The 12523-nt window shown below is 55.5% G+C and overlaps 1 protein-coding gene across 5 annotated transcripts in view; it reads left to right on the top strand.

Annotated features, from left to right (window-relative positions):
- NFAM1 (NFAT activating protein with ITAM motif 1) overlaps nt 1-12523 on the top strand; it is a 50509-nt gene that overhangs the window by 19179 nt on the left and 18807 nt on the right. For all 5 annotated transcript variants that reach the window (XR_004621063.1, XM_034644568.1, XM_011234147.3 and 2 more), the window contains exon 4: nt 4503-4601. Coding sequence is in view for 4 of the 5 variants with exons in the window: in XM_034644568.1 (XP_034500459.1) it covers nt 4503-4601 (99 nt within the window). In the remaining variant the exon portion in view is untranslated. The remainder of the gene's footprint in view (nt 1-4502; nt 4602-12523) is intronic.

Genomic DNA, 12523 nt, shown 5'->3' with positions numbered 1-12523 from the left:
GTGCTCAGTAAGTCTGGGGAGGAGGAAAGGAGGGGGTAACACTCAGGGCTGGCCTGACTTCTGAGCCCAGCCCCTCCCCCTGCTGCACGGTTTCCACGACTCCTAGCCTCTCTCCTTCCAGGAATAGCTCCTGAGTATCTGGTACATGCCAGGCACCGGGCTAAGTGCCAGGCACAGTGGGAAGCAGGACAGATGCCGCCCGTGCCCTCATCAAGCCACAGCCCTCTCTGAGCCTTGCTTTCCTCCTTCAGACAGAAACGGGGATAAGGATGGAGTCCCCCTCACCTGGAAAGGGTGGGAGAGACGGCATTTGCGAGGCGCCGGCTGGGTGCCTGACCCACAGTGGGAGTGCAGTGCATAGACGCTTCCTGTCTTCCCTCCCTGCACGTGGGGGAGGAAGGGCTGGTGTAGCAGCCTGGCCTTGAAGGAGAGAGAATGCAGAAGGCCCGAGGCCAGAGAAGTCCCCGGAGCTCCCTGGAACTGGATCCGGATTTGGGACGCGGACCCTGTGGACGCCACTCCTGAGTTGGGCGGGCCCCCGTAGCCCTTCCCCTGGAAGGCCAGCCTGGTTTGAACTGAGTGCAGGAATAGAGCATGCAGGGGGCCCCCAGGCAGTGACTAGGCCAGGCTATCGGCCCTGGGGGCCAAGAGGAGAAGGCCAAGGAGGAGGCAGTGGCGCAGAGGACCCTAGGAGCCCAGGTGGCTGTGGATAAAGGAATCCGGGAGCAGCTGTCCCAGAAAGGCAGATGATTCCTGCCCTGCGAACAGGCCAGAGGGCTCCCCCTCAGCTTGGGGATGGATCAAGGTTGGCTTCCCAGAGCAGGCAGCCTCTGACTTTGATGACTGAGCCGTCCTCCTCCCCTAAGGTCACCGTCCTCCACTGCACACTTCTTCCCTTGCTGCCAGGACCCCCAGGCAGCCCGGTGCTGGTCACCTGCTCCTTCATGGCATCTGCACACCGCACGTCTCAGGCCCCTTCCTCAGAGCGCTCCCCACTCTGTCTACACTCCCTGGTGATTGCTCTACTCCTGGGGTGACATTCCTCACCCCTGACGCTGCCCTGGCCCCTCCCTGAGCCCCCAGATGCCCATGGGCATCTGTGCCCATTGTCCCTGACACCACTCTGTAGCTTCCAGATCTGCCCTGGTGATCCGGATGGCAGCACGCCCCCCAGATGCTCAGGCCCAAAGCCTTAGAGCTGTGCTTGGCTCCTCCCTCCCCCCCACCCCTGCAAGCCCTGCCCACAATCTGCCTAGGATCCAGCCCCTTCTCCCCTGCCTCATCCCCCCAGCCCAGGCTTTTTCCCTAACCCCTTGCCCGTATACAGGTCTCCCTGCTCCCACTCGTGTCCGCTCCAGCTCTGCTCCCCACACCTGTGCTTATGTGTTTGTCACTGTTTCCCCCACCATAACTTAAGCCCCAGAGGGCAGGGACTTAGTCTCTCCGCTTGCCAGGGGGAGCCTGACACATGCTAAGTGCTTGTGGGAGGAATGGCTTAGTTAAGGGAGCGCTGAGACTTTGAAGATGAGATGGAGGTGGCCAGGCTGTGAGGTGGGCAAGAGGACAGTATTGCTCCCCTTTTACAGAGGGGGAAACTGAGGCTCAACAGGTTTCCTCAGCTGCTGGTGGCCACACTGATTGTTTTATTCATTTGGAAATCACAATTGGAAGGGCAAATGTTGATGGCAGAGAGCAAGGCACCTGGGGAGGGTAAGGCTGGCTCCAAGGGGCAGAGCATCCTTGCCCCTGTCACGAAATGCACCCATCTGATTTTTGGAGGGGGGCACCCCCTGTGGACCATGGCCCAGGCCTCATCTCCTCCCACTGCACCACTCCTAGAGATCTCTTGCCTCCTTCTCTTACCACCCGTCCCAGCTCGCAGCCCACCCACACCTGTGGCCTCAGAGAAGCCTTAGAAAATGCAGATCTCACCAAATCTGATGGCTTCCCTGCCCTCTGAGCGAGGACACAGTGGATCCTGCCTTCTTTTTTTTTTTATGATTTTTTTATTATATTATGTTAGTCACCATACAGTACATCCCCGGTTTCCAATGTAAAGTTCAATGATTCATTAGTTGCGTATAACACCCAGTGCACCATGCGACACGTGCCCTCCTTACTACCCACCTTCTGTGGCAGTGCCCTCGCCAGCCTCCCGGCTCTTCTGCTCTCATCTTTTCCTGCCATCGGCTACTTTTTATCTGACAGTCCATCCTTGAGCATGTCCCTGACGTGTGATTTTCCTGCCCCCACACGATCCCATGCCTTGTCCCCCGTGGCCTGCGACACTTTCTCAGACTCTTCTCCTATCTTCGGGAGACAGGGCAAGCACTCAGAAGTCTGCTGCAGCCCCCTGGCAGTCGTGGGGCTCCTTCCCACAACTCCACAGTGGCACTTACCTCCCTGCAACCCCACCAGTGTCAGGAGAGGCACCACGAGGCCGGGCCTGGGTCTTGTTCACCACGGGGTACAGAGGAGCCCCTGGCCACGAGCTCACACCCCCCACCCTTGACAGTGTCCAGGCCGACAGGCTCAGCGAGGGGAGAGGCACAGCCCCCCAGCTGTCTTGAGGGGAGCCGTGGCCTCTGGCTGTAACAGCCACGTCAAGAAGCAGCTGGTGTGGGGGAGGGGCACTAGATGTGGAACAGGGCCCCTGGGTTCCGTCCAGTCATCCGACTAGCTGGACAGGCCTCAGTTTACCCCTCTATAAAGTCTACTTCCTCAGACTATAAAGAAAATTAAATGAGACTAAGAGTGCGTCTCGGGGTTTTTTTGTAAACTGTGAAGTGCCACACGGAGGCCAGCACCTAACTGTCTGCAAGACCCATGCGTTCGAACAAAACAGAGGGGCGAAAACTCCAGATACGGTCAGGTCAGCATCTTGGTGAATCACACAGACCTGGGTTCAAATCCTACCTCTGCCGTGGCCGGCTCTGGGGCCTCGGGCGAGTCTCATGCCTTTTCTGAGCCTTCTCGTCCTCAAGTGCGGACCAGAGATGACATGAAGACTCGTCTTGTGGGTTCGTTGAGATGCGCACGAGATAGGGCAGGTGACGCGCTCAGAAAGAGCCCCAGCTGGCATCCGGTGAGGCTCCCGCTCCTGAGCCCCGATCAGGCTACAACTGGGGCGGTTCTGGCCTCTGGCTGACAGTTACGGAGCTCTGGAGAGCTAATCCTGAGTAAACGGGCTGGGGGTGGGCAGGCAGCCAGGATTTTTAATTAGGCCCTGCCCCGAGATGCGGCCGTTGTTGCTCCGTGGTTGGCAGTGTGGTACTGTGGCGAGGGGCGGGGGTGTCCGGATGGCTTCCCGCTGCCTTGGCAGGTGCGGCCCGTCTCCCGGAGCCCGGTGCCTCCCCACAGGCCCAGCCGCCCTGCCTCCACGGCCACCAGCAGTGCCTCGCAGCAGCCAGCATGAGCTTCCTGACACTGGCCAATCCTGGCCCCTCCCTGGAAGCGCTCAGATGCTTTCCACCATCCACACTGTTAGCTCTGCACTGCCTGTCCGGGCAGGTTACCCTCTCTCTGGCCACGTTGACTGTCTTTAAGTTCCTCAAGACCTTTAGGTCTTGGCACACGCTGTTCCCTCTGCCTCCCCTCCCTCTCTTGCCAAAGGAGTTTCTCAGCATTTAGGTTTTAAGCACCCCTTTCTGGGGTGCCTGGGTGGCTTTGTCGGAGAAGCCTCTGCCTTCGGCTCAAGTCATGATCTCAGGGGCCTGGGATCGAGTCCCACGTCGGGCTCCCTGCTCAGCGGGGAGCCTGCTTCTCCCTCTCCCTCTGCCTACTCAAGCTCTCATTCAAATAAATAAAATCTTTTAAAAAATATATATACACCCCTTTCTGCTAGGGGAGGCATTTGTCTCCCAGAGCGAGCTGGCTGGCGGCTCTCTCCTGTGGGTCCACGTGTGGACCATGCTTTGGTCAAACTGAGAGCTCTTCATCCATTTCCCCATTAGGTCCTCAGTCCCAGGAAGGCAGGCCCGGTGTCCACCTCTTCACACCACCTGGCTAATAGGATGTGGCTGACAAGGGTGTGTTGGTTGGCCGAGGGCCACCTCATGCCACCTGAGTGCCAAGGACTTACCCCTCGTCACCTCCCTGAATCCTTGCAACAGTCTCGTGCAGGAGGGTTCTTGCTGAAGAAACTGAGGCCCAGAGAGGGGAAGGGGCAGAGGGGGACTGGACATCTGCTTTGGCTAGTCCTTGCTCAGGACCACCCACAGCAGTCGGCTCTGTAGCTGGGGCCCCTGGCACCCTGGCACCATGTCCCCGAGCCAGGCCTTTTGTCCGTGGGCAATGCCTCATGGCGGTCTTCCCCACTTCCAGCCTGTGCAGGCAGGCGAGTGGCTTGGTGTGGGTCTTGGAGGCGTTTGCCACGTTCCCTTGGGGAGGGTGGGAAGGAGGTGCTGAGTGGCCTCCTTGACAACCTGCCGTTCTCTGCCCTGGTCTGTGGGGTGGGAGCCGCCCAGCCCCGGCCCTGACAGCCCTGACTCCTTTCCCCACAGAAGCAGATGCGGGCTCCTCGGAGGCACCCCGCACCGAAGGCCTCGGACCCGAGCACTGGCCACAGCCAGGAGCAGCCTCTGGACGATTCTGTCTACACAGTGAGTCACGGGGCCTGGGCTCCCTCCCTCCGCCTCTCTCAGGCCTGAGCAGGGGCTGGTTCCCTGGCTGGGTCAGGTACCAGCCGTGTGAAACCCTGAGTCCGTGGTTCCTTGTCTGTAAACCGGGGACAAGGATTCCCACCCGGAGGAATTTCCGTGAAGATGAACATGTGTGTGTGTGTGGCCCCTGGCCCCTGGCAGGCCTGTAGTTGTGAGGTGCTCCCCCCGGCCCCCCTCCCCAGCTCGCCCCTCCACTTCTGGAACAAGGGACAGCAAGGGCACAAGGTGGCGAGGAATAAATAAAGTTCCTTCACCCCACCGAATGACGTTGACCAGCTCACCAACTCCTTCCTGTTTTGATTACACAAGCAACATCACAGCAACAGCAAGAATTGCAGAAAAGAGGAAAAGGTCAGGCACCATCACAAGCCCTAACACTTAATTCAGTGCTTCTCGATTCTTCACACCTTCCACCCCCCCTCCACGCAGACCTTGTTTTCTATCCTTAAACTCAGGCAGAGACACGACCCGGGATGGGGTGTCATAAGCATTTCCAGTCGCTGCACCTGTCTCCGTATTTACTTGGAGGAGGTGTGAGTGGGTGAGGGCTGGGTGTGAGCCCACCGACCGGTCAGCACGCAGCCCCTCTGCCCAGCGGCTGCGAGGGTGACCGACATTCCTTTTCAGTTCTGTCCATTTTAGTTCCGCCAGCAGCGTATGCTCGTTGTAGAGAAAGTGAAGGATAAATGCCACCCAGTGTCAGCTGGGGTCTGAACTCCGTGAGATCTAGAGCCCCCAAGTTAGGGTCTTGGCTCCATGCCTGGCAGGTGCGAAGCCTTGCCAGGGACCTGCGGTTCCCCAGGAGCACGTTTGAGGGCTGCCCCTGCACGAGGGTTCTGCCCATCCGTGCTGTCACCATTGCTGTCCCCACCACCCAGACACACATGAAACTCGAGTCCACACCGAGGGCATTTGGAATATGGCCCTGTTGACTGTGGATGGGGGCCGTGGGGACGAAGCGAAGGGAATGTCCCCACAGCACCAGCAACTCCAAACAGAACATAACATGGCCATCCCTCAGACAGCCTTCCCCTCCGCCCCCGGGAATTTCCACCAGCCGCTGCTTCCCACGTGGCCTCAGACTTCCCCATATTCTCTCTTCTCTCCCAGCAACTCATGGTATTTTCCCTGTGAGGAATTCTGGTGTCAACTGTTGAATAAAAACATCTCTCTCTCTCCACACGCACACGCACAGGCACACACGTGAGATTTCTCCCTCTCTCTCTCTCTGTATAGATATATCTATAGATATATCTATTTATATCATATATTATATATATGTATATATACACATATACGTTTGCGTATAGATAAAATAACCATCATCCTAAACCTATCTTCTTCCAGGATAAATACTAGTAACATTGATTTCTATACCTTCCAGTCTTTTTTCTATAAATACACGCAAAGAGACCCATACACACACTCACACGTACTTTTTTTTTATTGGAGCAGTACAGCTATTTTTGTTCATGTTACAATATCTCATGAACATCTTTCTACATGAATAAATATCCTTCTATAGGACCACTTTTAATGGAAGAGGCTCTTTCCTGCATGGAACATCTTTTCTGTGTGTTTTGACGTCTCTGAGGCTTGGGCAGACTGCTCTGGAGTGTGGGGAAGAGGCCCGACTGCCCTGCAGAGTTGCAGGGCGGCTTCAGGAGATTTCAGAACAAGAAAGGAGGCGTGAAAGGAGGCAGATAAGAATAACATTAACGACAGGGATGACGATGTCAGGAGCATTTGTCGAGTGCCTACCATGTGCCTGGCGCTGTGATAGGAGTCTACACCTGTTATCTCATTGATCCTTGTATTAGGGATTGAGGTTCTGTCCCCAGTTCAATTTTATTTTCTGATTGTCTATTGCTGGTATGTAGGCATATGATTGGTTTTTGTATTGACTTTATATCCAGTGACCTTGTTGAATTCATTCATTAATCCTAATAGGTCTCTGCAAATCCCTTTGGATTTTCTATGAACCCATCTATTCATGTCATCCATGAATAAGGGGAGTCCCATTTCTTCTTTTCCAATCCTCAAACTTTTATTTCTTTTTTCTTTCTTTCTCTCACTGCCTCAGACCTCCAGTGGGATGGTGAGTAGGAAGGGTGACAGTGGGCATCCTTGTCTTGTTCCCAACCTCCAGAAAAGGATTTTTGTACATTCCTCCTCTACTTTCTTTGGATGGATACTTAGATCATTGGTTTTCAATCTTTCTTCTTTTTGAATCTATGCATTAAAGGCTATGAACTTCCCTTTAAGTACGGCTTTAGCTGCATCCCACAAGGTTTGATATATTGTCTTTTCACTATCTTTCAGTTTAAATTTTCTGTTGAGAATTCCTTCTTGCCCCATGGGTTATTTAAAACTATTTTTGCTTCATTTTCAAGTGTTTAAGTACTTTTTAGTCATCGTGCTATTTTTAATTTCTTGCTAATTCCACTGTGATCAAAATATATTCTGTATGATTTTAATCCTTTGAAGTTTTGAAACTTGCTTTGTGGCTCAGCTTGTATTCTGTGTGCACTTGCAAAGAACTTGCACTGTGCCTGGTTAAGTGTCCTATGTATGTCAATTAGGTCAAGTTTTGTGTTTTTTTTTTTAAGATTTTATTTTTTTATTTGACAGAGAGAGAGCACACGAGCAGGGGGGCAGGGGCAGAGGGAGAGGGAGAAGCAGGTTCCCCACTGAGCAGGGAGCCTGATGTGGGACTAGATCCCAGGACCCTGAGATCATGGCCTGAGCCAAAGGCAGACACTTAACTGGCTGAGCCCCCCAGGTGCCCATCAATTAGGTCAAGTTTGCTCATCACGTTGTTTAAAATATTTCATTACCTTATTGATTTTTGTGTGTGTCTATCAGATGTTAAGAGAAGTGAGCTAAATCTGTCTGAATGATTGTAGATTTGTTTATTTCTCCTTTTAATTATGTCAAATTTTACTTTTTATTCATGTGGGAAAATGCTCATGACATATTGTGACATGGAAAAAAGCGGTGCCACTCCAATTGTTTTTAAAAAGTGATCTATTAAAGGGTGTGGATTTGGAGTGGGTTAGACAGACTGGGATTCAAAGCCTAGTTCTTTTGTTCACAGGTTCTGTTACTTAAACTTTCTGAGTCTTGGTTCCATAATCTGTAAAATAGGGCTTAACAATAGAATATTGCATTTACAGGTTGCAAACACGCTATGATTTCTTCCATCCTATATTTCTTGAGCCCACATCCGTCTCCAGCAACCCTGCCCTTTCTCCACGACTCAGAACAGAAATGTCACAACTCTGTGTCTTCAGTTTTTCTCCCTCCTTTCTGACCCACTCAGTCGGGCTTCCTGCCCATATGTATTCATCAAAATCCTCTTTCTCAAGGTCACCATCAAACTCCACATTGTTAAATCCACCAGTCAGCTCTTGGCCTTCATCTTCTTTGATGAATCAGCAGCAGCTGACACTATCAAGCTCTCTCTCCTCCTTGACATACTTTCTTTACTTGTTTCCAGAACATTCCACACCCTCCTGATGCCTCCTTAGCTTAGGAACACAGTTTCCTCCTTAGGAAAGAGTGGAACCCTGACCTCTGAACATTGGATCCAGTCCTGGGACACTTCCTCTTTGATCTTCTTCCTCTCATTCAACGTCAAGGCTCTAGACCATGTACGTTCTGACAACTCCCGCATTTCTATCTCTAGCCCAGACACCTCCTCTGAACACCAGGCTCATTCCATTTGAGTCACTGGCTTCTCTCTCAGACCAGCCTCCAATTCTTTACCCACCGAGGGGCCTCTACTCATGGTCCCCATTGCAGTAACTAACTGCTCTATCCTTCAAGGGATGAGCATTTGAGGTCGTCCTTTCCTTCCCCCTATCGCTGTTCCACTCTGAGCTGTCGGCTTGTCTTGTTTCAGAGCATATCCCAGCCCCTCACACCCCTCCAGTGCTAATGCTGGTGGGAGCCACCACCATCTCCTGCCTGGTGTCCTGCAATCGGTTTCTGATCAGCTGGCCTATTTTTTTTTTAAGATTTATTTATTTATTTGAGAGAGAGAGAGAGAGTGAGTGCAGGGAGGGGGCAGAGGAAGAGGGAGAGAAACTTTAACAGACTCTGTGCTGAACACAGGGCCCAATGAGGGGCTGGATCTCACAACCCTGAGATCAGGACTTGAGCAGGAACTTAACCGACTGTGTCACCCGGGTGCCCCTTATTATTATCCTTGCCCTTGGGCAGCAGCCAGAGTGACTTTGCTCCAGCACAGATTACGTTCCCTCTGCTCAGAGCTCTTGCTGAGTCCTGGTGCTCTGAGAAGCAGCCACCAAGCTGGGGTGAGCCCGAAATGGTCTTATTAGGGAAACCACTTAGAAGAGAAAATGGGGAAGCCTGGGCGAGCCATCAGACCAAAGCAGAGCTGGTCCTGGGTGAGGAAAGTGGGAAGGACGGCAGAGAGGAAGCCCCGATGCCGGACAGTCTAGGGAAAGCTCAGCAAGGCCAAGGAGTGCCCACATGAGAGGAATCTTCTGTCTCCTGGGGTGGGAGGCTGTGCTGGCATCTAGGGCCTCTGGCCTCCATGCACCCATGATGATGGGATCCAGAGCGCAGCAGCTGGGACCCCAGGTCAGTTCTGGTCTCTGGAGCTGGAGCTCTGGGAAGCCCATTCTCACAGCTGCTGCAGACTGCTGAACGTCCCTGCCTCACTCAGCGTCAACGTCAGAGCCCCAACAGAGCCTCCCCGAGCTCTGCCCACATGGCTTCCCCGCACCCCCTGCCCCCATCTCCCCCTGTCTTTCACTGGCTTCCATCACACTGGCTGCCTTGCTGTTCCCCGAACACCAGGCGTGCGGTCACTGTGGGGCCTTGGTGTTGGCGATGCCCTCTGCTCCTGTCTGTACCCGTCCACGGGGCCCTCGCTCCTCTGCGCTCTGCTCCCATGGCACCTTTGCAAGGAGGCCTTTCCTGAGCTCCCCTTTAAATTGCAAGTTTCCCACCCCCTCCATGACCCTAACTCCCAATCTGCCTTCTCATGTCCCTCCATGGCCCCCATGGCCACTTCTTACTTTCGCAATTGTTGTTTGTCTCACATGGTAGGTGCTCATATCGAGGGCCATATGGACAGGTGGACGGCCCTTCTCACCTTCCAGCTGCCTGGGTTTCCATGGGGCTCAGAGTTTCCCGGGGCACATCGGGGCACACTGGGGCATCAGCTTTGCGGTGTCGCTCTCCCTCCGTGACATTTGGACGCCTCCCCTCAGCTCTGCTCCAGCCTTGGCTGTCCTGCGGCCCTCACTCCAGCTCACGGCAGCGGGGGGAGCTCACTAACACACCCTCAGTGCGGTCGCTTCCAACTAAGGAGCCTCCGGGGCCTCCCCACTGCCTTCATCCGGAGGGCTACCCCAGCCCTGCCTCCCCAGACGCCAGACCCCACCACGGGCTGCTCGCTGCTGACACGCCAGGACCCTAGCCTGCAGCGGACCTACTTCTCTGCGGAGTGCCGCTCCTTTCTAAACCGCACCCCCCAATCACACCCATCCGCCCCCAGAGGGCCCTGTACAAGTCTTTATGTGTGGGTGCCCACGGGAGTGCAGCTCTTGGGTTTCCTTGGTCACAGGGAGGGGTAGGTCTTACGGGGGGGACCAATGTCTAGAACCCTCTGATTAGGTCTTGGCCCACGGCAGCTGACGTCAGCTTTGGCATCAGCTGGGCTAGAGGGGGGCTGTGCCACTGACTTCACACCTCGGCCAGGGAGCACCTGGGTCAGCAATGTCACCCACAGAGCGGCAGGAGGCAAAGGACTTGGAGGGCCTGGGTCCCAGACAAACAGCCCCAGCCCAGCACAGCCCAGCCCAGCAGTACACTCCAGCCCAGCCCAGCCCAGAGCAGCCCAGCACAGCCCGGCACAGACTGAGCACAATACCTCCGAACATAGCCCCAGCTCAGCACAGCCCAGCACAGCCCAGCCCCAGCACAGCCCAGCACACCCCAGCCCAGTGCAGCCCAGCACGGCGCAGCACAGCACAGCCCAGCCCCAGCACAGCCCAGCACACCCCAGCCCAGTGCAGCCCAGCCCAGCACAGCCCAGCACAGCACAGCCCAGCCCCAGCACAGCCCAGCACACCCCAGCCCAGTGCAGCCCAGCACAGCCCAGCCCAGCACAGCACAGCCTAGCCTGATACAGCCTAGCCCAGCCCAGCCCAGCACAGCCGCATCCAGTCCAGCCCAGAGCAGCCCATTCAGAGGCCAGGGCTGCCTGCTCCCAGCAAGCACAACCTGAGGGCGGCAGTTCCCGTCACCACCAAGGAAGGCCAGGACAGTCCGCACACAGCCTCAGAGGGTGTCCTGTTGACAAGGCCGCCAGGCATGTCACAGCCCAATGATGCGGGTCACACCCTGCATGCAAATGCAGCCCAGCAGGTCAGGCCCTGTCAAGGGCTTCAGTCGGCACTGCTAACCGCCAACTGGCAGCAGCCTCCGCAGCCTCCCCCGCCCTTAGCCCCACAGTGACTCCCGCCCCCAGCATGGCCAACCACCAGCGTGGGTCAGAGGCCCGGGGGCTCCCCGGGCCAGTGCTCCTCGCTAGCTCAGAGATCCCCTAGCACTGCCCAGCCCAGCAGGAGTACGCAGAGCTGGGGTGGGAGGCTCGAGTCTCAATCCTGGCTCTGCCACCACATGGGACCTGAGACATCTCTGAGCCTCTCTGGGCTAATGTGTGATGGGCAGCCCATGTGAGCCAGTCATGAGGGAGAAGGGAGCCACCTGTGGGACCCCAGATCTGCTCCCCTGCCGAAGTGTCAGCAAGGAGGCCCTTTCTTCCCTTCACTCTGACCAGACAGGTCCAGCTTGTAGGGGCAGCCCGCTCTGGGGTAGGGGCACAGGGACGCTAAGTGACAGATGCCTATTCTACGTGCCAGGCTTGCTGGCCGTGGCTGGTGCTCTGGGCAGGTGTGAAGACCCGATCAGCCGGAACAGGCCCTGGCCATTGCCTTCTACTGGACATGGGGCTTCTCCTTGGGGCGATCCTGCCCCTTCCCTACCCAGAGGGAGGTCAGAAGCCTCTCTCCTAAGACCCACCCTCTTTCTGACTCAGGGCCCCTTGAACTGATCCCCAGGGCTGCTGGGCCATTGCTGTGTGTGATGCCCTTGAAACAAGGGGCTCCCAAGCGCCAATGGTTTATTACACGGGTTGTCATGCACTGCTACCTCTCAGCGCCTCCCTCCTCCCCTCCCCACCCCCTCCCCTTGCCTCAGAGCACCACCTGTCTCTCCAGCCTGCCTCGGCAACCCCTGCTTGCCTGTTGCCAGGGAAACCACCTCCTTGGCAACCAGCCGGCATCCATATGACATGTACACGCGGGAAGGGAAGCTTCCTGCCTCTCGCTTCGGCTGTTGGTGGCTCTGCTCCGACAACTGCAAAGAACAGCATTTGCTCCTTGCACGGGACCCCTGCACCCAGCAGAGTCTGAAGGAGGGTCCAGGCTGTGACCGCAGAGAGGGGAAGGAGGCATCAGGCCCCCCTTGACGATCATTCAACTGATGATCATTCAGCAGTTATTAAGCGCCTACTATTTACCAAGCCCTATGCTGGGCCCTTTGCATGCAATATCTCATTTAATCATGCTTCGAACCTACAAGAGAAATATGATGATTCCCCTCTCACAGATGGGGAGACAGAGAGAGGCTCAGGATCTGCCCCGGGCTGGCAGGTGTCAGGGCTGAGAGTGAACTTAGTCTTGTCTGATTTCGAAGCCTGGTTCTTTCTACCATCCTGAGGCCTCTGATCCGGCTGCTTGTAGCTGGGCCAAGAGTGAGTGTGGCCCCAAGACACATAAGCCGGTGAGCAAGGAGCTCATAGGTCATATGGGGCCATTGTCTGA

This window comes from Ailuropoda melanoleuca, chromosome 15 (assembly GCF_002007445.2).
Source record: "Ailuropoda melanoleuca isolate Jingjing chromosome 15, ASM200744v2, whole genome shotgun sequence".
NCBI classification, from domain to species: domain Eukaryota; kingdom Metazoa; phylum Chordata; class Mammalia; order Carnivora; family Ursidae; genus Ailuropoda; species Ailuropoda melanoleuca.
This window is presented reverse-complemented; position numbering and strand designations above follow the sequence as displayed.